Source organism: Clavispora lusitaniae, assembly GCF_014636115.1.
Source record: "Clavispora lusitaniae strain FDAARGOS_655 chromosome Unknown tig00000105_pilon, whole genome shotgun sequence".
Classification (NCBI taxonomy): domain Eukaryota; kingdom Fungi; phylum Ascomycota; class Pichiomycetes; order Serinales; family Metschnikowiaceae; genus Clavispora; species Clavispora lusitaniae.
The window spans coordinates 536,209-561,633 of NW_027093978.1; the positions used below are offsets into that span (position 1 = coordinate 536,209).

Consider the following 25,425-nt stretch of genomic DNA (forward strand, 5'->3'; position numbering starts at 1 on the left):
TGCATTCTCTCCTTGTATCAAATAGTTGACAAAAACAGCCGAGAAATATCGTTGTTAGGTTCTGAATACTAGAGGTGATGTATATTCAGGCGAATTTCTTGGTTCCTGGCTTGCAGCTATATTGGGAGGCCACATTTTGTACAGTGCATATTTTAGGTGAGTCGTAGCTCCTCTGTCGGAACTTCGGCCCATACACGGTAGAGCATATCAGTCTTCATCCTGGGTCGAGTATCCATATGGCCGGAGCAGCTGAAATGGTCGACCTAAAAATCATTACTTGGACGGTTTCTCGTTGGGCATTCTATTTCAAAATGTTGCACATAAGGAAATTTCATGAAAATAGTTCCGCTAGTTTACTGACGGTGATACACAGCAAATGAGCAGAAGGAGTTGCACACGTGCTCGTGAATTTATGATTTATTCTGAGCAGACTCTCCGGACCCTTGTTGTGGCTTTTTTCTTCTCCTGTTTTTCTTCTTTTTTGGTTTACTAGGTTCTGATGGCATCCACACTTTGCCTTCTGGGCGCGGGGCGTAATTTACCATGTTAAAGTCTTCCTTTATTATGCCCTCCACTTTAGACACGTTCCCTGTAATTTCTTTAGCTCGCCGCAGTTGTTTCCCTTTCTTTAGTCCCAATGGTTTGTAATCATAAAGAGACGTGTCTATACGGGTAAGAATAGGTTTGCTCTCGTACATGTCATGTTCAAAGTTGAATTCGGACCCTGGAGCTTTTAACTGGGATTCAGTAATGTCGTGGGCACAGAAGAGAAGTAACTCTGCTTCATTAACATTCAAACAATCGACCCCAAATAAACCAACTTTCCTTCTAGAGACATCCTCCGTAATAACATACCAGCGTTCACTGCTTTTTCTCTCAATGAAAGCTTTGAAAACGCATGATCGGATCAAGAACTTTGTTCCCATATCCAAATCATCAACATTTTCTTTATGCATTGTGTATTTCAAGGCTGTATTCCACGTAGGAAAAGAACGTGTGCGAGACTCAAGCTCCACGTTGTAAGAAAGCAAGTTCTTCTCAGGCGCAACTTCATTTGACATTTCGTTGTTCGTGGCATCGGAATCAAGAATCTGATCAAGAAAGGAAAGTGCCCACTTCGCATTTGGACCTTGAATACTTGAATTTCTCCTGATATCTTGCAACTCGTACAATGTATTTGCTGGGATGTAACAGTTTATCGAAAGATTCTCAGCGGCTTTCCCTTGATTCTTCAAGAGTTGTGCAGTTGAGTACTTTGCGTCAAACCAGCGTTTAACATTCCCCATGCCTTGAAGCAAGGCAGAAGTATCTAATATAAAATTTAGAGACCTTGAGTTTGAGACTTTTGCATCAGATTTAGGGGTTTGGTTTGCTTCAAACGAATCGCCTGTATCAACTAATGGCTCGTGCTCTAATCCGTCGGTATCTTCCATTAGCAACATACTTCCAACAGAAGATCCACCATATGACGATCCGTGTGCATTTTCCATGTACAATTCTTTATCAGTTGGATTCGGTAGTTCAGTTGCCATAAGATCTCCACATGTACGATGAAACACTTAGACACTTCTCACATCTCTAGACAATTCTTGGTGCACGGGTCTTTTTGGTACAAGGCAGCGAGAGAAAAGTCTTCAAGCAGCCTTTATCTCAACTTACTCTTGTCACTTTACTCTGGTAAGTACGGTGACACATTTTAACTACAGATCTTCTTAATTCGGCCAGCGATTTTTATTAGATACTTGACATACGAGAGTACTAAAGAAGTTAGTTTTGTACTATCAATAGGTATCACGTCTTAGGTCAAATCAACTGCTTCTGAAATCTGTTACTAAAACATGGACTTCATGAAGCTATCAGATAATTGTCAAGGTTGTATTCATCGAGCGGAAAAGCTCTAACATTAGAGATGCCAGAAAAAACATATGATAGAAATAATTCATCCTGATGATTTGACGCCAAGGATTCCTGTTAATGGGACATACCTTCCAACTTGTGGAGAACCAAAGTGGTTGAAAGGGTAAGAAAAAAATGTTTTTTACGCAGCCTTAAGTACTTTGGTGTGGTGCACGGGTCTACTATCAACTTAGGGCTATCATCAAATCAAGAATGCTAAATTACTTATTGAGAGACAGCATGGCATCACACTCGTAGGAGCCGGTATCACTAGCATTATGGAGCTTTCCGAAAAGAGATGTCATCTCTATTTCTATTTGCTTCAAGCACTCGACTCCTCTAGGACCCGCACGTAGAATGTCGCTCTGTAAACTTTTGATCATCAGGAAAGCCTCTTCCAAATCTTTGTTGTAAAATTTTTGTTTGGCCAAAAGCGTTGACTTCCATTCTCTAAATTTTGCCTCTTGGTTTCGAATCATGTCTTCGAATCTATCACGAGACTCTTTTTTCATTTGTTCTTCTTCGAAGCTACCCTCAATGAGTTCCAGTGTTTGCGGGGCAGCGCTTCTTTTGTATAGCAAATATGCTTGCAATCCGCTGCATTCGCTGTCAATGTGGGACAAATGATGCTCGTCTCTTATTGCCTTTGTTAGCCTACCTTGCAAGCACCTGGTACGATACTGTGCATAATGACTTTCCATAGCAGTCATTAAATCAAGAATATGTTCCGACATCAAAACTTCCCTGAGATAAACGAAATCACAGTGTTCTGGATTCTCAATTTCTGCAGTTCCCCAGTGGTACTTTCTTACCCTAACGACAGTACCTTCTGTTTGCTGTCCCAAGGTATTTGATCCGATAACAGCGTAAGGGACAAAAGACTTGATTTTTTCCCAAACATAGTTGTCGCTGACGAATTGGCATACCTTGATGTTATATGCATTTAATGTATTGTTGACTATCTTCTTGAAGTTGGTCAACTCTTCTCTGTTCAATGTGTCACTGCGGGCAATCAATGGGATTAAGTTTACCCTTTGGGATAGCTCCTTCATTGCTTCGATATCTAAAGGAGTCAATTGAGTATTTGAGGGAGGAAGAAAGTAAAGGCATACATGGACTCTATTATCCACAAGTTGAGATCTGTCTGGTTGCTCCTCCTGTAATAAATAGGACATGAAATGATGGTCGATGTATTTGACTAAAGGAAGCCAACTATATTGGTTATCCATTTTTATTCCGAATCCAGGCAAGTCCACAGCTGTTAATTGGAAAACAAAGTTATCTTGAGTTAACTCGTATTTCCTCTCTCTCACCACAAATGGCGTGGGGATTTCAGACTTATCATCTAATTCGACTCCAAATAAAGTGTTTAAGAATGTTGTTTTTCCTGTTCCACTGCATCCAGCAAGTATCATACTGAATTTTCCCCCTTTTCTTCTAGAAATTTGCTCTCTCTGTGTGGACAAGCAATTCAAACCAAGAGAAGTTATCTCAGGTGCTGGCGCTTTTCCCATCATCTTGGAATGATCATTTACAATTTTCATTTTCAATTTCTGAGGACTCGAGGCAGCTTTTTGGGGGAAAGTGGCGGGATTGGTCATGGTAGTGTGCTCTGTTCAGATGATTGTCTTTCCGTTTTTGTGATCAGGTTGCAAAATCTAAATGCGATATATAGCCTTGATAAGCCCCAAAAAAAAAAAAAAATTCAAAAATCGCCATATTGAGAAAAACGTATTGAAAGCTAGCCAGGCTTTGAAAGATATTTCCAGTCATTTTCTTATAATATACTTTAGTCTATGTATGGCTTTTACTCTTAGTGTATTTTTTTTCAGGTCATTTCGTAATTTTTGATGTGTGTCGATTGGTGATTCCTTTCATCAATAATTGGCTTTTTTAAGCGCGCTCGGTAAAATTGGTCAAAAATGTAAATGCATGTTTTCATCAATACATGCAGTAGGTGAAGAGCTTGAAAGGAAGAGAAAGGAAAGGCTTTGTATAGAATAATATAACAAAGGGAAAAGCCACATCAACAGAAATGCCATATTTACGACAGAATGGAATGATATTGTCTTTTCATGCATTTGTTTTTGTTTTAGTAAGCCAGGTTCTATTTTTCACACAATTTCGTGCGAAGCCATGCGCACCTACTAATTCAATGACATTTCCTATTCGAGGTGAATGATAAACACACAATGCATAAGTCTATCTAAGTCGTGGCCGCCAGCGAATTCTAATTTACGAAGCATCATTTTCCCCGATACCTTCTCTCGCTTTTACTTCTCCAAATAGAAAGGAAGAATGACGACTCTCCGCAGGATGAAGTCGGCTGAAGAGGAAGCCAGAGAATGTCGTCTCTCTCCATCTCCCAGAGCCCGGTCTTCATCCCCAATAAAAAACAGAAGGCCATTGTCGCCATGTTTGGATTCATTCAGCTCAGATGTCACTTCAATCGCAAGCTCTCCCTTAACACATGAGCAGCTCGTCCAATTGTCTCGTTCTCCTATCGCCAGACGCTTGCATATCACTAAACCGGAGTATGCTATTCCTATCCCATTCACTTTGAAGTTGCCTCCAAGACTCAGTGGATCGGGATCGCAAACACCGCAAAAGGAATCATCTCCTTCTGCAAGTCCCAAGCATTCTCCCAAGAGATTATTCTTCTCTGGCCAAGACTATGAGGCTGCAAGTTCAGGGTCAGAGTCGGAGTCTGAAATTGCCAGAGATTATGAAAAACTTGCTGCTGTGGCGAAGCCTCCCAGTGTTACCGCGAGTCGAAAGAAAGTGGCTAAGTTTGTTGAAAAATCAAATACGGTGCCGGCTGACCAACTTAGTATGATTGAGGAATCTTCCACCAGGACCAACAGTGTCAAATCTAAAGAGTTGCCTCAGATACCAGAGTCAAAACTGATGCCCGTTGGTTTATCAAAACCACCCCATAATGTCATTTTGGGTGCTCGTGGCCCCTCTCTCACTAGGAAGTTGCTGAGAAAACCACCTCCGGACTTGGTATTTGATAAGCGTACACCTACGGAAACATCTGCTATGCCGGTAAAGGCTAGTGTACCTTATGGGAAAGCATCACTGGATCCTACTTCTGACTTGAACCCCAAGGAGGCGTTGAAACTCGATGCAGATCGTCTGAAACCAACGACCGGAAGTTTGGGGATAGTTCATTTGACCAACGCCATTCATAGGCAAGACAACAAGCAGCCACAAAGGCAGCAACCACACCCCGAGCAGCAACAAAGGCAGAATCAGCACCCGGAACAGCTACAACAACAACAGCAGCAACAGCACCGCTCAATCAGAACTTCTACGGGAATAGAACCTAACCATCTTCCGCAAACACAAGCGTATCGTCATAATTTGTATCTAGGCGATAAACTCAAAAATGAGAAAAACAAACGAGCTTTTTCGGATGAGTCCCAAGTATCCTCAGTAAGCTCTTTCAACTCATTTGGAGATTTTGCCGCTTTCAAGTTTGGAACGGTCCCACACTCACTAAATGAAACTTCACCTCAGGAGTTATCATCAGCGAGGGACAATTCACTGCGTCAAACTTCTGGATCCTCTACAGTTAGCTCGGTAAAATCTTGGAACTCTCTTCAGCGCAGTCTCGATCTTAGCTTGAAAAACACTTTGTCCAACATGTCCAGAAGCCTGCCAGAGAATAGCGATGGTACTTCCAAAAGCCTCCCTGAACTTCCATGGGATGACGTGGCTGATAGAACAATTGAAGTTGCTCCTCTCTGCATAAGCAAGTCTGTGAATGAGAAAGCTCAAACATTATCCGACGGAAAAGAATGGGAGCTGATAGAACTGGGAAAGGAAGAAAGTCTGGAAGATAGTATAGAGGATGAGGATAGTGAACTACAACAAAGCTCTGGAAGTGTTGAATACAACAACGGAGACGGAAAACGGTTTAGCTTTCCTAATAATCTCAGCAACATCACAAATAGTAAGGAAGCTAAACAAAGGACCCCAAAAATTAATTCAAGTGCATCATACACCCTCATATCTCCTACCGGCCAGATCAAAATTCCTGACTTGGAAAATGCATCACAGCATTATCTTATGAATGAATCCCGCAAGGATTCCGTTGAACCACCATTGGAACCAATTGGATACCCAAGCAAAGCAGCAAGGGAGTATTTCAACTCCATGTATGATAATCTTTCAACAGATTCAGATACTGATGGTTCATTCAATTCGCAATTCACGAAACTAAACTGCAGAAGTCAACAAAAGCTTCCAGAGAAAAAAGCGTTGATAACTAAGCCAGCCCCTCCCAGTGTGACATCTGTGTCTCCAGTCATACATACTCGTCATCGTTCAGTGCATAGTATAGATTTGGCATCTTTTGAAAAAGAGGAAATAACACGTGGAAAACAAAGGCCAAAGTCTGTGGCCGATGTTGAGCTTTCCAGGCCTTCAAGCACGGATAAATGCGAGGAAATTTCAAGAAATAAAGATGTTAATGAGGAAGCAGATCTTCGAGTAGAAGATCCACTTGAAGATACTTCTCTCCGAATCGTGGTGGCAGAGCCACCAGCTAAGGTGAAATATGCTGTTGATTTCAAGAGTACTTTCGCTCCACCCATTAAGTCCCAGCGTTCCGCTACGGGTGGATTCGATGGTTACTACCTACCTGAAAGAATGACTTCAAGATCAGCAAAAGAAAATAGAAGATCGTATCCTCTTACGGACTCAGAGCTTGCATCAAGTTACCATTCAAGCAACACTGCGGGAGAGACACTTTCCACGGCACCAACTGAGACCGGAAGCATCACCATAGATTTAACTAAAGAGGGATACGACTTATGTATGATAAAGAGACAAGATTCGACCTTATCATACAAGTCTGTGATTGAAAAGACAAAGGATGGACAAAATGTTGAGGTTGTTTTAGTCGATGAAGATGAAGATGCATCAACAGAAAGGGATGATTTACTGAGCATTTATTCTAGGTATATGGGTCACTGGGAAGCCCGTGAACCGTACAGATCGTTTTCAACGCGTTCTTATGCCTCTGAATCAAGCGAAGCATCAAGTTGGGCCGGATCAGAGTCCAATTTCCAGATAAAAAGAATCCCGGCTATCCAAAATACGCGACCATATCCAACATCTGCCATGTTTTCGAAGAAAGAAGTCTCTACCTTTACAGGCGCTTCGCACGCAAGAGGTATTAACAAGTTGGACAAAACTATTCCCAATCTGGTAAGCCCATCGAAGAATAGCTCATTACCATCCAGAAGGGAGGTGAACTATTTTGACTACTCCTCAAATGCAAAATACGATTTTAATTCGTTCATTAACCAGCGAGACACTGCAAGTCTTCGCCGTTGATAAAATACATATTTTAATGCACAACGTTATAAAATAGGGCTGTTAAACTCTCTGATCGGTTCAAGGTTGAAAGACCGAAAACCGATAGATTCGTTACTATTATCGTTTAGGTTTGTGTTGAGATGCATACCAATAGAGCTTTTCTTTTGGTCAATGGTATTATTTTCCGCACAGTCATCCTCGGTGATCGATGTTGCAGAAGTCGTAGACTTGAATGAAGCACCTCTACTCAAATTCCACGTTTTCGACGATTCACAAGAGCTACTATTGCCTTTGTGATAAAACGTAACAGTTTTCAATGGTGTTTCAATCTTATTTTTTTGAAGACTATTATCCATCAATACTTTTTGTGGTTTTTTGTTGTAGGAATTTGATCGGAAAAATTCAGGCAACTGATTAGAGTCTTTCTCACAATCTTCAATGTCTCCATCCTCCGGGAGCAAGTTTACCTCATCTAGAAGATCTTCTTCGAATGCATAATTACTCTTATCTTCCTCTCTAATACCCTCGCTATTGTAGAACCATGAATACCTTTTCCCATTGCTTGATTTCTTGATGTTCGCTGAAATTTCCGGTTCAGTAACATGATCTTTTTGTGAATCGTGTACAGTAGACTTATCCTTAGGAGCACTGGGAAAATTTGCTGTTGCCATGGATGTCTCTAGAAGGGCAAGATTATTCATCATGTCAATAACTGAAGCTCTGGACGACTTTGAGGGCTCTGAAGTAGATTCTTTAAGTCCAGATGATTCCTTGAGCCCAGATGAGTCCTTGAGCCCAGATGATTCCTCAAGATGGCTCAAAGTGTCCATCATATTGATAATCAGCTTTCTGATTGAGCTATTACGTTCTCCAGCCAGTTCATTCTCATTAATGTTCTTGAGAATCTTCTGAAAGCTTTGCAATGACACCTCGTTCATCTCCGCAATTTTGTTTCCATCTTCCTTACTTTCAAGATTACTTAGCAAATCCATCATATTCGCAATGGACTGTCTGTTCGTAGCAGAGTTTCCTTCAGATTTTGATTCGCTCAGAAAAACTGACGCACTTTCTAGATCTTCCGTCTTTGTTGTTTGAGGCATGATACTTGAATTGCTTTTTAAAGAGTTTCTTGTGTTTTTCCTTGTGGATCTTAACCTGTTTTCAGTGCCGAATGTTACACCATTTATTAGGGGAGATGTCGCGGAGGTTTTATCCGATGATGCTGGAAGCGAAAGAAGGTTCTGAGACAAATTGTCTGCCAGAGGCAGCTTACCTGGATCCAAGTAAGTATCTAGAAGATCGGAATGGTAAGTGCTCTCTGTAGGACTGGCAGCATGAATAGATAAATCCAGCTCGATTGGATTAAGGTCAACGGAGTAATCAAGGTCTCTGCCAGCAGAATTAGGATCAGTGTTTGATAAGCCTAGGCCAACCTCAATTTGATCATCTTGTAGGAAGTCGTCGTATTTATCATTTCCGTCAAAATAGTCATACTCCTCTTGTTCGTCGTATTCAATGCCATTGTTTTCGAAATCGTAGTCGGACAAGGCACCCTCTTCGTATCCAAAATCATCAACATTGAAGACATTTTTTCTGTCCAAGTCGTGGCCCTTCGCCTTTGACTTTTTCGTTTTATAATACTTTACAGAAGTGTTTCTACCACCATGAATGTCTTTAACAAAAGAAAACTGAGAGGAGGCATCAGAGTTTTCTGATCCATTCTCATCCTTGAAGTCTGATTCACCTTTTGTAGAAAGGTCTGCCAAGAAGTCTTGGGACAAAACTGGTCTGGCGACAAAATTGTTTTCGGAGTTCGCAATGGAGATGTTAGAAGCTGTAGATGCGAGCTTCGACCCGTCAATACTTTCAGCAAGAATACACATACCCTTTTCTCGGGGCTTTTTTTGCAGCTCGAAAGAGCTGTCAGACAAATTGTTGATCGATATCCACTTTGGGGGACTAATGTCAGTAGTTGAATTTCGCTTTCCAGTAGTAGGAGCGCTTGATCTGGGAATTCCTGTGGATGAATAGCTTTCGCTTCTCACGTCAGAGAGATTCAGAAACGAGTTGGGGCTCCGAACAATCGTTTTGCGTCCCTGTGGTGGAACGAATTCTCCAAATACCACTGAGTTCAATGATTCGTTGGCGCTGGCAATATTGGTATTGGATTTGGAATGATGACCAAACATGCGTTTAATCGGCGTTAGGAGTTTCTTTGGCGAGCTCATTGATGAAGGCAGACTGTTGGGGATTCCATGGGGTGGAGTTAAATGTGTGGGGTGCTGCAACATCATAGGGGAAGACAATGGAGTACTCTTTGAGTTTGTCGGTTTGGTGAATGTATCTGTTGAAGAAGCAATATCGGAAGCGGAAGAGTCACTTCGCCGATGTGCTTTTATTAGGGATCTCATAGGAGACGACACTAGTGTAAATTAATTTCTGTATGATGATGGCTTGCGATCTACTCAGGTGTGCGACTTGTATATGAGCCGTTCGGTGATTACTATATTTGGTTGTCGCATTTAATAACCAGCAGACACAGATTGATCGAAGATGTTCGAGGGAGCAAAAATCCAAACTGTAAGCAATCAAGAAGTATACAATCGAGATATTCCTAGAAGTGTACATTTGTGTTGTATTGATTTCTCTCGCCCCTTATTTTACTGGCATTGTTGAAGGAGTCTTCATGAACCCACGCGTGCCTACTTTGCTCTATATTCATTCCCTGTCACATAAATAGTACAAACCCGCGAACTGCTTCAAGGAAGAATTGAAGAACGAAACTCAGGGGCCTAGACCTCTACAAATCTATTCAGTACCGTCCAAAGAATTTGCATACAAGCACGGTACCGGTTCGAATAAAAGATACTGTCGCAGTATGCCGCTAATTAATTGATTATAACGCTTAAGTATACTGTTAGTCTCTCATTTGTCGCGCAATTTCGACAATGAATCGTCATGGGGATGAGACAGGTGACCATTCTCTTCGATTAGACAAGTCAATTGACATAGCCTTATCGCGCTAACCGTGCACCAGGGCGCAAGCCCTAGAATAATGTACACACACGTGCATTCATGTAGCACTCACTTTGTAAAGGATATGCACCCGTACCTTCCCCTCTATACAAGGGTGCCGAAAAGGGAGCCTGAGAGCCTGCATATGCATCAGGCCCGCGAAAAAACTTTCAGAGGTAGAAGCTGAAAATTTTGTATTTTTTTACTTCTAGTTAACTGTTCGACGTCAATAGAAATAATTCACCATGTTGATTCCAAAGGAAGACAGAAAAAAGATCCACCAATACCTCTTCCAAGGTATGTAAAACCCAAATATCCCATTCAAACCATCTGGAAATATGCTTCAACACTGTGCTTCAAGGATATTGTCCCGGATATGAAATTGCTTTGAAAAGTGAAATACTAACTATCGCAGAGGGTGTTGTTGTTGCTAAGAAGGACTTCGACCAACCAAAGCATGAGGAGATTGACACCAGAAACTTGTACGTCATCAAGGCTTTGCAATCTTTGACTTCCAAGGGTTTCGTTAAGACTCAATTCTCTTGGCAATACTACTACTACACCTTGACTGACGAAGGTGTCGAGTACCTCAGATCCGAGTTGAACATCCCAGAGGGAATCTTGCCAATGACCAGATTGAAGGGTGCCCCAGCTTCCAGACCAAGACCAGTCTCTGCCAGAGGTCCTCAAAAGAGATTTGGTGGTGACTCTTACAGAAGAAGAGCCAGAGATTAAACTGTCTCCGCTTCATCACGATAGTTTAATTTGTCCATACGCTTTGTATACGCTACCATTCTTTAATCAAAGAACCAAGTTTGTCTTTGTGAGCACTGGTCAGGTGATGAGTAGCGAGCTCTGTTGTAGTAGTTTCAGGGTAGAACTGTTGGAAGTATTCTTAGAATATTTAGCACAGCCATGGTATCACAGTATTATTTGCCTTTTCCGTTGTCTACTCATTTGCTCTAGCGACTGCCATTATGTTGAAGTTGTGTATTGTGGCAGCGCGGCACCTGCACTGTTGGCTCTATTCTGCCCACCTTTGTTCGACCATCAGGGCTGTGCGCACCTATACTTAAAACTTCCAGCAACAGGGTCCATAGCCACGTTAGTCATGCATTTATGGCTCAGAGTCACACGTAGTTGAAAACAAAGACATCCAATGGCTCTCCGACGTAGCACATCTGAACGCTTAGAAAGTAGTGCGGTTTCTGCCCAGCCAACATGTAAGTGCCCGGTTTCTCGATTGTGTCATATTTGCTAAATTCATTCGGCGTCTCTTTGCACTAGCCTCTATTCGTTTTTCCGCGCGCGCCCCATTTTGCATCCACGCCTCGGCCTAGCCACAAGCCCATACCCGAGTGACGGTACTGCACCGGACCCGAGGATATCTGTCTCAGCCTAACTTCCCTCCATATATCTACATCATGCCCGCCATGAGACCCGACGACTTACCTCTGTATCCGACGCCGCAACAGAGCGTATATAACATTGATAACCAACACCGCCGTGCACCACCCCAGCAACTGCAGCCTTCGCAGCCCTACCATCCCCCTCGCCCATATCAACAAAGCCAGCCACTGCTGCCCCACCAAAAATACCTGAACATGTCCTACGCGACGCCGCCACGTTTCCAGCCCCTGTCCCTGGGCCAGCTGCATCAGCAGCTTCCACAGCATCAACATTCCCAGCCACCCCACGCTCCACATCAGCCTCATCAGCCGCCACAGGCACAACCTCAGACTTACCAACAACCTCAGCCGTCACATACCTCCTCCGCTTCTCAACAACAATATGCACCTTATGGCCACGACCAGAGTCATAGAGAACCGCAAGCGGCGCCGGCTCCGACTCTGTACCAACCCCAGTACCAAAACCTGTATCAGACTGGCCAACCTCTGCAAGCTCCGAACCTGTCTGGCCGCTACCAGCAGAGACAATACCAAGCCACACTGTACGGCCAAGAATATGCCCCACAATATACCACTAGTGCGCCATCGTCCAGCAGCCATCATTATGTGCCCGCTTCGCCTCCTCCAACGCATGCATCAGCAGCCCACCAAGTACCACAGCCAACAGCTCATCAAGTACCGCACCCAGCAGCCCATCAGATACCTCAACCAACAGGACTGTCGATACCTCTGTCTATGGTCCAGTCTATGGAGCAGCACCTGATCTCTAGCCACCAGGGACAGCCCATGGCCTCTTCTGGTCATGGACAGCCTCAATCTGCATCTGGACATATGCCGGTTTCCCAACCTGCTTCATCTCTGGGTCGTCTGGGCAAAAGAGTACCTTCGGAGAAGCCTCTTAGTAGCAAAAAGAAACTTGAGATGGAGTTGCGTGTGGTGTTCGATAAAGTGGATTTAAATCGGTCTGGGAAAATATCCGTGCATGAGCTCTCGCAAGCCTTGTCCAACTTCGACAACACGAAATTCCAGGATCTGACTGTGCGTTTGATGATCAATCTATTCACCACTAACCATTCGTCGTCGTTAAATTTCGAACAATTTATAAGCCTTTGGAAACACCTCACAGCGTACAAGAAATTGTTTGTTGCTGCTGATCAAAATAAATCTGGTGATATTTCTTTTGGTGAGTTGCAACAGATTATTGAACAGATCGGGTATAAGCTCAACGTCGACCTAGTTCTTCATCTTTTCCAAAAGTTTGCAAATAAGGAGCAGTCTCCATACGACACCCAAATTGTTGGCAAGCTCAAGTTTGACGCATTTATCGAGTTGTTGGTTTATCTTCGCCGCCTTACTGACATCTTCAAGAAGTATGATAATGACCAGTCTGGTGTAGCCACCATCGAGTATCTGGATTTTTTGTTCGAAATCAGCAGTTTGTCCATGTGACGAGTGCTGTCTCCTAGAATTACAAACTACAATTCTAAGTCCCGTATGATGATTTGAGCCGGAATGGAGGGGATTAGGAGATCCGAAAATAATGACATCTGATGGCTCCTTTTATTTCGAATATTGCCTAGGACCTATCTTCAGGTACATAGATTTTATATATCTGAGAAATTTTAAGTGTACATTATATTTTTTAATATTCGTGGAGTAGTTCAATGCACATCAATATCATTCCCAGGCTTAAATTCACCTCGAATTGCATACGATGGTTCATTTCTTCTGATGAAAGCGTGCGGAACCTTTGGGCTCAATTAACCAAAAATTGCAAATCTCGTCAGCGTTGCTTCTTTTCCATACTACCACGGGCAATTAAATATGGAAAAGCTTTGAACTTTTAAAACTTTAATTTGGTTGTTCGAGCTTTCTAAGACTACATAAGGAATGAGGTCAACAGTGACTGCCGACTCGTAAATTGTTTCGATTTATTACTAAAGTTGAGAATTATGGCATGCAATTTTATGTTGTTTTTGTTTTTTGCCCGATTCGCTTCTATGTTGTTGTGGGTTATGGACTCCTTTATCAGATAAAAGAAAATGTAGTCTTATATTGGACCACTGTATTGAAGTCTGCAACAATCTGGCGCGACTCCATTTTGGCGCGGACGCACCTTCACGACGTGAGTCACCTAGTCTTTGCAAAAACATTCACTTCTTCTATGCTTGCCCAACTCAAAGTAAGCAAGCCATGGCGGCTTCTGCTGCTACATGTGCGGCCTGTTTTCCACTCCAGACCGTTATCATCACCCACAAAATACCCTGAACTCCTGGAATCAGATTTTGACAGTGAAGGTCAACCTGACTACTTGAAGTTGATTTTAACCTCTAGAGTCTACGATGTGGTGGATAATGCGGGCTCTCCTCTCTCGCATGCGGTCAATTTATCCCACAGGTGCAACGCTAAGATTTTTTTGAAGAGAGAAGACTTGTTACCTGTTTTTTCGTTCAAGTTGCGTGGTGCCTACAACATGATTGCCAAGTTGCACTCCAAGACACCATTGAATGGTGTCATAGCCTGTTCTGCGGGAAATCATGCACAAGGTGTGGCGTTCTCTGCCGCTAAATTGAAGATTCCATCGACCATCGTTATGCCCACCGCAACCCCCTCGATTAAATACACAAATGTGTCAAGACTCGGATCGCACGTGGTGTTGTATGGAGAAGACTTTGACGCCGCTAAACAAGAATGTGCTCGCTTAAGTGCTTTGAATAACTTGACAGATATCCCACCATTTGACCATCCTTACGTGATTGCAGGCCAGGGCACTATTGCTTTGGAATTAACCAGGCAGTTGATTTTGGACCAATTGGATGCCGTTTTTGTTCCCGTCGGTGGAGGTGGATTGATTGCAGGTATAGCCACGTATATGAAAAAGGTTGCACCCCATGTGAAGATCATTGGTGTTGAAACATACGATGCAGATGCGTTGTACCGTTCATTGAACGACAGCAAGAGAGCTCGTCTCGACAGCGTTGGCGTTTTTGCAGATGGTACTGCAGTGAAGATTCTTGGTGACGAAACATGGCGTCTTTGCCATAAGTACGTAGATGAAGTCGTTCGTGTATCCACTGACGAAACATGTGCGGCTATCAAAGACATTTTTGAAGATACAAGATCCATTGTTGAACCCTCTGGTGCTCTTGGTGTTGCTGGTATGAAGAAATACATACAACAAACTGCTGACACAATTGATCACAAGAAGAAAACTTACATTCCCATTTTATCTGGCGCCAATATGAACTTTGACCGCTTGAGATTTGTCAGTGAAAGAGCAGTTCTTGGTGAAGGAAAGGAAGTTTCGTTTGTGGTGACAATTCCAGAAAGACCTGGCGAATTTGCCAAGCTTCAAAAGATTATTCATCCTCGTGCAATTACGGAATTCTCTTACAGATACACGGACAATAAACAGGCTAATATTTATGTCAGTTTCAATGTTCAAAACAAGAACAAGGAGGTGGGGTCCATTATTAGCCAAATGAGTAATGAGGATCATAAATATGAGGTTGTGGATATTTCGGACAATGAGTTGGCCAAGACCCATGGCCGGTACTTGGTTGGTGGAAAGACCGAAAGAAGCTCCAAAACGGATAACGAGAGGTTGTTCCAGTTCGAATTCCCTGAAAGACCTGGTGCCTTGACAAAATTTTTACAAGCTTTGAAGGACAATTGGGACATCACTTTATTTCATTACAGAAATCATGGTAATGATGTGGGTAAGGTTTTGTGTGGGTTTGTTCTCCCTCAAGAAACTTCAGATGAAGAGTTCCACACTTTCTTGAAACAGTTGGATTACAAATATATTGACGAATCTGATAACGTTGTCTATCAAAAATTCTTGAAATCATAAGTCGGGTCTCAACTTAAAGGTTTGAGCTTCCATTACATATCTCATAGCGGTGATTAGTTTCATTAAATTTTATTTACACACTCAAGCAACCCATATAAACTAAGGAGAAAGAACACCATTGAATAGACTGTTTATATGGTATGCTATTAATCTAATCAGACCGCCGCAAGAAAGCTTGGTATGCTTCATGGTTTATATGTACACGTCCAGATGCCTTCATCTGCTTTTTACCCTCTTTTTGTCTCTCTAGTAATTTCTTTCTTCTAGAAATATCTGCAGCATGTAGTCTTTGGGTCACATCCTTTCTTTTTGCCTTAATCGTTTCTCTTGCAACCACCTTATTATTGACCTTTGCTTGAATCGCAACTTCGAAAAGTTGAGATTTTAAATACTCTTTGAAACGTGCAACGTACTCTTTCCCTCTGCTTTGCACCTGAGACCTGTGCATCACTTGTGATAATGCATCTTGTGGAATACCGCTAACACAGAGTTCCATTTTCACAATGTCTGATTTTTTGTAACCTGAATCCTCGTAATCTAAAGATGCATATCCCTTCGTTGCACCTTTCAATTTGCCGAAAAAATCCTCCACAAGCTGAGCTAACGGAAGCTCGTACTTTAGTAACACTTGGCCTGTATTTAGGTACTCCATCTCATTCTGGATGCCACGATTATTCTCACAAAGAGACATGACAACACCAATATACTCGTCTGGAATTGTCATTATCGCTTTCACATACGGTTCCATTAAATGGTCGATATTAAGTGCTCTCTGGTCTGCTCCCGGAAATTCATCTGGGTTGGTAATCACTTTCTCTGTTCCATCTTTGTAAACAATTTTATAGGGCACGGTGGGAGCCGTCAAAATGATCTTCGCTCCATACTCTTTCTCCAAACGTTCTTTGAAGACAGATGCATGCAATGATCCTAAAAAGCCAAGTCTCCAACCCAATCCCAAAGCATTAGAGGTTTCCTTTTCTAATGTCACAGATCTGTCATTCAAAACCAAATTCTCCATGTGATCATTCATAACTTTGAATTCGCCTCCATCGGCAGGAAATGCCCCAACAAAGACCATAGGTTTAGGTTCTTCAAACCCAGGCAAAGGTTCCAAATTTTCGTGTTGGCCGTTTTGAAAGAATGTGTCCCCAATCAATGCCTCTCTTGGATTCTTCATTCCAGGGATAATGTAGCCAACCTGACCTGCCCGGAGTACATCCATTGGTGTTTTATCTGGATACATCACCCCTACTTCCTTCACTTCGTATTTCTTGCTTGTATGAGCGGAGAGAAGTTTCATACCTTTTTTCATTTTTCCATCAACAATGTGGACAAGCATTACTACGCCAACATAAGGATCATGCCAAGAATCAACTAGTAGCGCTTTTAAAGGCTTATTGATATCACCTTGTGGAGGAGGAATGTTATTGATGATGCTGGGAATGATATTTTCCACATTAAGGCCCGTTTTGGCACTCACGGGTATGCAATCTTCTCTATTAAGCTCGAACGTGGTTTCCACTTGATCCATAGCCCTGGGTATATCAGCGGCATCAAGATCAATTTTGTTGATTATTGGGATCAACTTGAGCCCCATGCTGTATGCCAAGTAAAAGTTTGCTACCGTCTGAGCCTGAACTCCTTGAGCTGCGTCAACCAACAAAAGCGCTCCACCGCATGAAGCATAAGACCTCGAAACTTCGGCCCTGAAATCCACATGCCCAGGTGTATCCACTAAGTGGAGTAAGTAATCTTCTTTGGTGTTCGTATCATGATAAAACATGGTACAAGTTTGCGCTTTAATTGTGATCCCACGTTCTCTTTCCACATCTAACTTGTCTAGAACTTGTTTGTTTGCAGCTCCTGGCTGGATAACCCCTGTGAGCTCCAAAAGACGGTCAGAAAGAGTGGACTTTCCATGGTCCACATGGGCCACAATACTGAAGTTCCTATAGTTTGAGATTGGAATTTTCTCAATTCTCTCTTGGATTCGCTGGATGTGCTTTTCTCGATCAAGGTTGATTTTCTTGTCTTGTACCGCAATAACTTTGGCCACTTGTAAAACAGGTGCTTTAGAGAATCCACGGTTCCATATTAGAGTAGAACATGAAGATTTCGGAAGCGTCCAGCTTCTTATGTGAAGCATCTCTATAAGATGTATTCTTGAGTTCTCGTGATGATTTTTTGTGCGCACAGTCCAGCATTTTGCACCCACAGCAAAACTCTACAATATTACATACTTCCTGTGTCCCTGATTTTTATTTTCTGATTGTCCTATATGTCCCTTCAACAACCATTCTCCTTGGCGAAATCATTGATGAAATCGACCAACAACTCTACACTGTGGACTGAAACAGCATTGTAGATGGAGGCTCTCATTCCACCCACGGATCTGTGGCCCTTCAATCCAGTCAATTTCCTTTCAGCAGCTCCTTTAATGAACTTTGCCTCTAGTTCTTCATTCTTCAAGGTGAAAACAACATTCATATTTGAACGGTCAGATGCCGATACTGGTAAGTTGAACAATTGAGGGTAGTTTTCTAAAGTTTTGTACAAAAGTCCTGCCTTCTTGTTGTTCTTCTCCTCGATCGTTGCAATTCCTCCATCTTCCAACAACTTTGCCGTTACTAACTTCAAGATGTGGCATGTGAAGATTGGAATAGTGTTGTAAGCCGAATTGTTAGCAACAACAGTAGGATAGTGGAATGCGATAGGAACCAAAGGAATTCCCCATGATCTCAATTCTTCATCTGTTGCTTGCTCAAGCAAAGACTTTTTAATGATGTAGATAGTCAATCCAGCCAAACCGACATTTTTTTGTGCTCCGGCCATAATCAAACCATATTTACTCACGTCAATTTTCTTCGACAAGATATTTGATGACATGTCTGCCACTAACTCAACACCTTCTGGCAAATAATTTTCTCCTGGCACGCTTTTGAATTCGTTACCGTGAACTGTTTCATTGTCACACACGTACAAGTACGCAGTATTCTCTTTGTCGATTGGTTTCCACTCAGAGAACGGAGGAATGGAGGTGAACTTGGAGTCCTTCGTGTTCACGACAATATCAACATCAAAACCCAATCTCTTGGCTTCTTCGGAAGATTTTTTTGACCAAGCACCAGTGACGGCATAAGCTGCCTTAGGTTTTCTACCATTGGTCTTCTTAACAGAATGAGCCATTAAGTTATAGACAATGGATGAGAACCCTGTAGTACCTCCACCTTGCATAAAGAAAACTTCATGTGTGTCAGGAATATCCAATAACTTTTTTATATTGTCTTTGGTATCGTCAATGACTTTGATTGCAGGCTTTGAACGGTGTGAAATTTCGCCAATGCCCAAATTCTCGCCGTCATAGTTTAATAAATCAAGCGCAGCCTGTTTTAAGACGTCTGTAGGTAACAAAGCTGGGCCTGCACCAAAGTAGTTGGGTTCTTCACGATCTAAGGAGTTCATTTCGTCTCTTTTTTTTTTATTATTCAGGAGAAAACTAGATGGTGAAGTGGTAGAGCGTACTTAAACGAAAACGATCGCGCGCGCCAAGTCTTGACTCATTCACCTAATAATTGTTTGATTAAGTAAAGAGTGTGTCACCCAGAAGAGGAGGAAAAACGAGATCAATGCTTACAACACTTCATGTATATTACTGGTATCAGGTTGACACAGCTTCTATGTAGATATCCTTTGGCTTTCATTGCTGTTCATAATTATCAGTCTTCTAAGAAATCGCGAATTCTGACTCCACTCATGTAATAAATCACCTCCACATCATCGGTGTCATCTAGTAAGCAATGTATCGCGCAGGCTTCCTTGTGGCAAATTAAAAAGATGATAGTTTTACAGGTGCTGACTATCTTTGCTGCCAGCTGCCAGTCTTTGAGCTTGAGAGTGATTTCTTTGTCTTCTTCGACGTCATTTTCGTCAACATCATTCTCATCCCTTTGTAGTAGAGACGCCCTCAAACTATCATTGTCCAACTCGCCACGTGGTTTTTGTACGTTAAGCTTGTCATTCCAAGATATGGTTACTCTAAACTTCCCTTCTTCTTGGAGGATAAACCCTAAGAATCCACCATTTCTTCGACTGGCCCTTATTGTGAGCAAGTCGCCCGCTATTGCCCTCTTGAACTTCTCTAGGCGTCTGTAAGTTGCTGAAAAGTCATTCGTGAGTCTCATCATAAGATCCACACGCGGTAATTCGGGTTCTTTGGGTAAATCACTAGATCCTTTTAGGATCTTGACAGGAATTCTAAATGTGTGATTGATAGTATTGGCATTGACAGATATATCGGAGTAGTACAATGCCAAGGATGCTGTTCTGCTTCCAGTACCTCCCGATGTTGTACTGCCCGAATCCTTCTTCTGGAGACGAATGCTAAGATCGTGACTGTTTGCTTTATCAAAATTTCGAAGTGTTTGCAAAAAGAGCTCTATGTTGATTTCAAGTGATATAACATTATCTCTCAAACTTTGTATTTCAATCTCACTAAAGATCGCCAGCATGCGGAACTTGCACCATACCTGTGGCTCTTGAGTAATTGACGTGCCGTTTATCAGGATGGCGAGGAGTTGCTCTGGACTGAACTGGAGAATCACAAACTTTCGTAGATTGCTAATTTGGGAAAAGCATGTTTTCAACGTTTCCGTGCTCTGCGTCCGAAGTTTTAGCTTCATCAAAACGATATGTAGATGTTGCAAGTCGCACTATTCATATTTATCGAACAAAGACTCAAACAAGCTTACATTTTGAGAAGGTCGAATTCTACTGAGATTATCGTCTCGAATTCACTATTTCTACACTTCGACGTTAGAACACAAATGTTCATTTATCATATCACTTTTTTCTGTACTATACACTGTTTTATGGATGAGGATGTTACGATAGTAAAAACTTCCTCGTCTATTATCCCACTTATGGGACCGTAAAAGATGAGCGAATCAGGGAAGGTAATTAGTGGTGCAGAAGCTTTCACCTGTGGTATTTTGGAGTATGCGGTCTGGCGGTATGATTCTGCTAGGACGTCACGAAGCACGCAATACTTAGTTAGACCTTCAAGACGATAATAACAGAATCACCCCTTAGAAATAGCTTTGAAATGAAGCGTTCCTTCGATGCAGTTTTTATGACGGCTCCCTTGCTATTTCTCGTCGTTTCAGTCCAGAGTTCTTTCACGTCTTCTAGAATCAAATTGCAATGCCTGTCAAAAGCTTTCACCTTCCCTATCACTTTATGGTTGTTTCTGCAGTGAACTACAACAGGAGTATTATTGTTCATAGAACTCTGAATTACTGACATAGGTCCATGTGTGAATTCAAATTCTTCAAGCTGCTGAAGTTCAGCTTCAGTAAGCTCTGAGCGCGGACGATCTATAAGATCACTGTTCATGTTAGTAGACGAGCTCATATACCATTCATCGAGACAAAAAAATGAAAACATACGACATAATATTGGCTTTATACTAGTTTTGAAAGAACGGATGTTACTGTTGATAGCTATACTTCATCTCTGAGAAACTGGGTCCTGCACGAAAAACAAGACCACAGATTTAGTGATTCTCTATACACTTTCATTAATTCATTAAACGGCCTTTTGTTGGTAGCTAAGAGGGGCGGTCAACTTGCATCCTCTTTTTATGATATTTTCAACCCTGTCTTTCAACACCTTGGAACCACATTCTATCTTCAAAGTGTGAAAATCGATTTTCGCTTGGGCCTTCCCAATGGTGATCGTCGCAGACTTATCGCTCATTTCAGTAATAGAATCCCCAAATTGAGCCTTCAACAACGTAGATATGCGATGAAGTCTGCTCTTTATGTCAACAATGGCATGTGCCTTGTGCTCTTCCTCTTCCTGAACATTGCCTTCATCAGGCTCCTCCTTGATGTGACTATGCGAATGGCCCTTAGATGTGAGTTTCACCGAAGATGGGGAGGAATCGACAGAATATAGAATAGCCACAACACTGTCTGCAAGAGAGTCTGCCATTGCATTATTGTTTATCCATTCCACTGAAATATTCATCCCTTCCGCCGAGTCTGTCTTTGAAACAGAAACATAAATCATTTCCATAATAAGGCACTCCCAGCGTTCTGAGTCGTCATGTAAAATGCTGATGTGTCCAAACATTTGCTCCAAGTGCCAACGGATCAATGAAAAATTTGCTTGGATTTTAACCTTTATGTTGGATTTCACTACCGAAGTGTTCAATTGTGTGAATTCTTTAAGGTCTTCAAGCTGTAATAAGTTCAAGTCGAAGTCCTTTGAGATCAAGACACCTGATATAGCAACTCCAGTATTGATGTAGTGCTCCTCTGGTGAAGCCGCTTCCTTTTTGCTTTCAGTTTCTTTAGTCTTTTCTTCCTCATCTGTCTTCTTTTCTTGTACCTCACCATCAATCATATCTTCTTCTTTTATCAATTGAATTTTCTTTTCTTCCAACTGTTTGGACAACGCATCTTTCAAGAGCATAATCTCTGCTTCAGCCAAGCTCCCGACAACTTTCGCAATTTTTGCACCTTTGATGCCGATGAGAAGTTCTTCGCAGTTTCTAGGATTGAATACCTTAACTTCTTCCTCAGTCCCCTTTCTGGAGGAGTATCTACTTAACAATGCAGACTTTAGTCTTCCCATGGGATTGCTGTCTCCGTGAACAAGAATGATTTTCTTCGGTCCAACTTCCTCGATGAATCCCGCATTTTGTTGAAAGTCAACGTGTGCAGCAAAAGAAATTTCGTCTATGGAAAGACGACGTGGGATACTTACCTCAGGGTTGGTAATGGAAGGAATAGTATGAGGTTCAGCTAGCAACTCTTTAGCCATGGTCCCTTCGACAGAATAGCCTGTTAAGATCACAGCATTTTTGGGATCAGGAGCCCACCTTTCGAGCAACTGTCTAGAGACACCACTTTGTAACATACCAGGAGAGGCGACGACCACACATGGTCCCATATCCTGAATCTTATCAATACTCTTGATAGATTTGATATGCTTGAATTGGAAAGGGTTTGTTTTTTCGGAGGAAGATGCACTTAGTCTGATCTTTTCATTCATAATGCTGGTATATGTTTGGTAAACGGCCATGCATTTTCGAGCAAGATTAGAGGCGTAGTATATATTTACATTTTGAATGTCCTCGTTGAGTGACCAGTACTCCTCCAAAATCAACAAAAGCTCCTGGGCTCTTCCTAAGGCAAAGACGGGCATCAAAATTCTACCGCCTTTCAATATAGTTGAGTGAATGTTTTTCATCATCCGGGTTTCCTTCTCAAGTCTTGGCTCGTGTGTAGCAGTGCCGAAAGTAGATTCTGTAATTAAGATATCAGGTCTCGTAGGAGGAACTTCCGCAACTTTTAAATGACGGTCCTCCTCACGAGAATAGTCACCTGTAAAAAGCACTTTCAAGCCACCAATCTCGACAAAATACATACATGCGCCCAAGACATGACCAGCATGATAAGCTGTGAAACGGATACCTTCGATCTCCATTGTTGAGTGATAGTCAATAGTTTCAATCTTGTCAAAGGAACTCATCAAGTCTTCATCTGTATACAAATTGGCAGACGTCGTCCCACTGTTCTGGGAGCCATTCATGGAACGTCCTTCATCGCCACTGCCCAGGAGCGAAGTGACTCTAACAAAATCTGAAAGTAACCATCGATAAATAGCTTTTGTTGCATGCGTCATAAAAACACGCCCACGGAAACTAGTTTGTTGCATCACATACGGCAATGATGCAGCATGATCCAAATGGAAATGACTTATTAATAAAATGTCCACTTTTGATAGATCATAATCGTCAAAAAATGGTAAAGAGTTCATTCCACTAAGACCTGGATGGACACCAGAGTCCAACATAATCACCTTGTTCTTGTACTCTATAATATGGCACGATCTCCCAACCTCATTGCATCCTCCTAGTCCGAAAAATTTAAAATCGTCTGAGTCCCCTGACCCTTGGGTTCCGGCAGACATTGCGATGGTAGGTTACAGAAAGAATGAAATGATGAGATCCAAGGCGAGTTCTCGAGTAATGTTTGGCTCATGTACAGGAATATTCCAGCTACTGTGAGAGAGTGAAGATATGTGCAACTACATCTGTTTTGGGTTTCTCACGAAAATAAATATAAATGTTGTTGCAAACAATTCAATCAAAAGACGCTACAACTGAGTATGAATCTCAAATTATTACTATAAAATGATGCTCGATTGTGGGCGAGAATCTAGTACAAACCACCGTAGCAGGTTTCGTTTTGCTTCTTGCGCAATTCGTACACATTCAAAACAGACTCAGCAGCCTTCACACCAGAAAGAGCCATAGCACCGAAAGTTGGACCCATTCTGTTGGAACCATCAACCTCAGCCAATTCCATGCCAGCAATGACTAATCCTGGGGCAACTTCTCTTGTACCCTTGACAATGGCGTCTTCCGCCTTGTTCATATCAAGACCTCTCATTCCACCCAATTCGAAGGAGTCAGAGCCGCTCAGTGGTCTCAAGGATTGCATTCTCTTTGCAGAAAATGCACCGAATGGGCCATCGTGACCGGTGGTGGAAAGAATAACGTTGGCATTGATAGTGTTTGGGTCCATGCAAGATTGCGTGTCATGGTTCAAAGCGACCAAAGTCCAGTTGGTCACAACACCAGCAATTCTCAACTCTCCAGTAGTTTCATCGCGGCGGGTGATCAAGTCCTCCACAGCAGTGGCGTTGAACAACTTGACGTTAGGGAATTGCAAAACCTTGGACATCAAAGTAGACATGAACAAAGCAGCATGCTTCACAACGACATAGTCACCTTCGTCATCGTAGGCAATTTCAAGCTCATCCAAAAACAAATGTGCTGGCTTTCTCATGACCATGGCTGAGAACAATTGACCGCCCAACCATGATCCTCCACCAGGAGAGACGCTGGCCTCAATGATGGCAATCTTCAAATCAGGTCTGTTCTTAGCCAAGACGTAAGCAGCAGATAAGCCAGCGCTTCCAGCACCGACAATTACAACGTCAGATTCGGTGTACTTGTCCATGTCAGCAAAGTATCTTGAGGTCATAGCTCTGGACACAGTAGACTCTCTGATTGGGGCAAATTTGAATTTCTCCCAGTCAGCAAAGCTAACATCGGTCTTGGACGAGTCAGCATTAATGTTGACAACACATCCTTCTGTGGTTTTAATAGAGTCGAGAGGCTTTTGGACAATAGTTGGAGGGGCCATTGGTATTATTACTTGATGATGAAATATGAAAAGAAAGACAATTGAAAACGGGATTTCTCCCCCTTATATACTTTTGCAATGGGTTTGTGTCATGCATGGTCATATGTTGCTTTCCTCCCAACCCCTAAACGCTTTGAAAGACCCGTCTTCTATGGGACTAAGATCCCGCAAAGTCAGGACTTGTAAGTGCATTCTGTGGGTGCAAATATTGCATACAGGATTTCGAGCTGCTACCACTTGTAAAGGGCATTTTACATCAAACAATTCAAGTGTCTTGCGCCAAAATTTTCAGCCAAATACGAGGTTAGTACTAGATTCATTTATGTCTATAATTCTACTCCGAAACTTCTGTTTTTCTAATGAAAAACGTTCCGCGTACATCCTTTTGCTCAAATGTGGAGATATCAAAACCTCGCATACTTGGAACTTGTTAGCGCATTCATGCACCGCGGTTGAATCCCTTGAGTTTTGGGCCCACTACGGATAACGACTGAACTTCATTGGCCTTCATCTCGATTCGTAATTTATGGGCATCTGGATATCACCCAACGAAATTTCGGGTATTTTGTTTGTGTGAGCTAAATAACTGAATCAGTTTCTTTGCCCCAAAACACCTGATCTGACATTGTTCAAAATGTGTAACAGCGTTCTCTTTTTGCATCCTTTGCTGTTCCCTCGGTGAAAAGAAAAAAAAATAATTACTTAC

General features: G+C 42.2%; 13 protein-coding genes across 13 annotated transcripts; 4 read left to right on the top strand and 9 right to left on the bottom strand. All coding sequences in view use genetic code 12, as the record gives it.

Annotated features, from left to right (window-relative positions):
• Positions 1-410: 410 nt before the first annotated feature.
• FOB63_003256 (uncharacterized protein) lies at positions 411-1,532 on the bottom strand (the record flags this gene model as incomplete). Its single annotated transcript, XM_002615631.1, has 1 exon — positions 411-1,532. One exon carries the CDS (start codon positions 1,530-1,532, stop codon positions 411-413), a length of 1,122 nt encoding a protein of 373 aa, XP_002615677.1.
• Positions 1,533-2,117: 585 nt separating this feature from the next.
• SPR3 (septin) lies at positions 2,118-3,497 on the bottom strand (the record flags this gene model as incomplete). Its single annotated transcript, XM_002615630.1, has 1 exon — positions 2,118-3,497. The coding sequence occupies one exon, from the start codon at positions 3,495-3,497 to the stop codon at positions 2,118-2,120; it is 1,380 nt and encodes a 459-aa protein (XP_002615676.1).
• Positions 3,498-4,194: 697 nt separating this feature from the next.
• On the top strand, positions 4,195-7,242 carry FOB63_003258 (uncharacterized protein; the record flags this gene model as incomplete). The annotated part of the gene is made up of 1 exon (XM_002615629.1): positions 4,195-7,242. The coding sequence occupies one exon, from the start codon at positions 4,195-4,197 to the stop codon at positions 7,240-7,242; it is 3,048 nt and encodes a 1,015-aa protein (XP_002615675.1).
• A 26-nt stretch (positions 7,243-7,268) lies between these two features.
• FOB63_003259 (uncharacterized protein) lies at positions 7,269-9,635 on the bottom strand (the record flags this gene model as incomplete). The annotated part of the gene is made up of 1 exon (XM_002615628.2): positions 7,269-9,635. The coding sequence occupies one exon, from the start codon at positions 9,633-9,635 to the stop codon at positions 7,269-7,271; it is 2,367 nt and encodes a 788-aa protein (XP_002615674.1).
• An 849-nt stretch (positions 9,636-10,484) lies between these two features.
• RPS10 (40S ribosomal protein eS10) lies at positions 10,485-10,974 on the top strand (the record flags this gene model as incomplete). Its single annotated transcript, XM_066102309.1, has 2 exons — positions 10,485-10,536; positions 10,655-10,974. The coding sequence occupies 2 exons, from the start codon at positions 10,485-10,487 to the stop codon at positions 10,972-10,974; spliced, it is 372 nt and encodes a 123-aa protein (XP_065958330.1).
• Positions 10,975-11,663: 689 nt separating this feature from the next.
• FOB63_003261 (uncharacterized protein) lies at positions 11,664-13,097 on the top strand (the record flags this gene model as incomplete). Its single annotated transcript, XM_002615626.1, has 1 exon — positions 11,664-13,097. The coding sequence occupies one exon, from the start codon at positions 11,664-11,666 to the stop codon at positions 13,095-13,097; it is 1,434 nt and encodes a 477-aa protein (XP_002615672.1).
• A 508-nt stretch (positions 13,098-13,605) lies between these two features.
• ILV1 (threonine ammonia-lyase) lies at positions 13,606-15,501 on the top strand (the record flags this gene model as incomplete). Its single annotated transcript, XM_002615625.1, has 1 exon — positions 13,606-15,501. The coding sequence occupies one exon, from the start codon at positions 13,606-13,608 to the stop codon at positions 15,499-15,501; it is 1,896 nt and encodes a 631-aa protein (XP_002615671.1).
• Positions 15,502-15,652: 151 nt separating this feature from the next.
• FOB63_003263 (GTPase) lies at positions 15,653-17,647 on the bottom strand (the record flags this gene model as incomplete). The annotated part of the gene is made up of 1 exon (XM_002615624.1): positions 15,653-17,647. One exon carries the CDS (start codon positions 17,645-17,647, stop codon positions 15,653-15,655), a length of 1,995 nt encoding a protein of 664 aa, XP_002615670.1.
• A 140-nt stretch (positions 17,648-17,787) lies between these two features.
• Positions 17,788-18,963, bottom strand: SER1 (O-phospho-L-serine:2-oxoglutarate transaminase; the record flags this gene model as incomplete). Its single annotated transcript, XM_002615623.1, has 1 exon — positions 17,788-18,963. One exon carries the CDS (start codon positions 18,961-18,963, stop codon positions 17,788-17,790), a length of 1,176 nt encoding a protein of 391 aa, XP_002615669.1.
• Positions 18,964-19,217: 254 nt separating this feature from the next.
• On the bottom strand, positions 19,218-20,180 carry MEC3 (Mec3p; the record flags this gene model as incomplete). The annotated part of the gene is made up of 1 exon (XM_002615622.1): positions 19,218-20,180. The coding sequence occupies one exon, from the start codon at positions 20,178-20,180 to the stop codon at positions 19,218-19,220; it is 963 nt and encodes a 320-aa protein (XP_002615668.1).
• Positions 20,181-20,550: 370 nt separating this feature from the next.
• SMD2 (mRNA splicing protein) lies at positions 20,551-20,802 on the bottom strand (the record flags this gene model as incomplete). The annotated part of the gene is made up of 1 exon (XM_002615621.2): positions 20,551-20,802. One exon carries the CDS (start codon positions 20,800-20,802, stop codon positions 20,551-20,553), a length of 252 nt encoding a protein of 83 aa, XP_002615667.2.
• Positions 20,803-21,084: 282 nt separating this feature from the next.
• YSH1 (cleavage polyadenylation factor subunit) lies at positions 21,085-23,478 on the bottom strand (the record flags this gene model as incomplete). The annotated part of the gene is made up of 1 exon (XM_002615620.2): positions 21,085-23,478. One exon carries the CDS (start codon positions 23,476-23,478, stop codon positions 21,085-21,087), a length of 2,394 nt encoding a protein of 797 aa, XP_002615666.2.
• Positions 23,479-23,726: 248 nt separating this feature from the next.
• Positions 23,727-24,719, bottom strand: THI4 (thiamine thiazole synthase; the record flags this gene model as incomplete). The annotated part of the gene is made up of 1 exon (XM_002615619.2): positions 23,727-24,719. One exon carries the CDS (start codon positions 24,717-24,719, stop codon positions 23,727-23,729), a length of 993 nt encoding a protein of 330 aa, XP_002615665.2.
• Between the last annotated feature and the right edge of the window lie 706 nt (positions 24,720-25,425).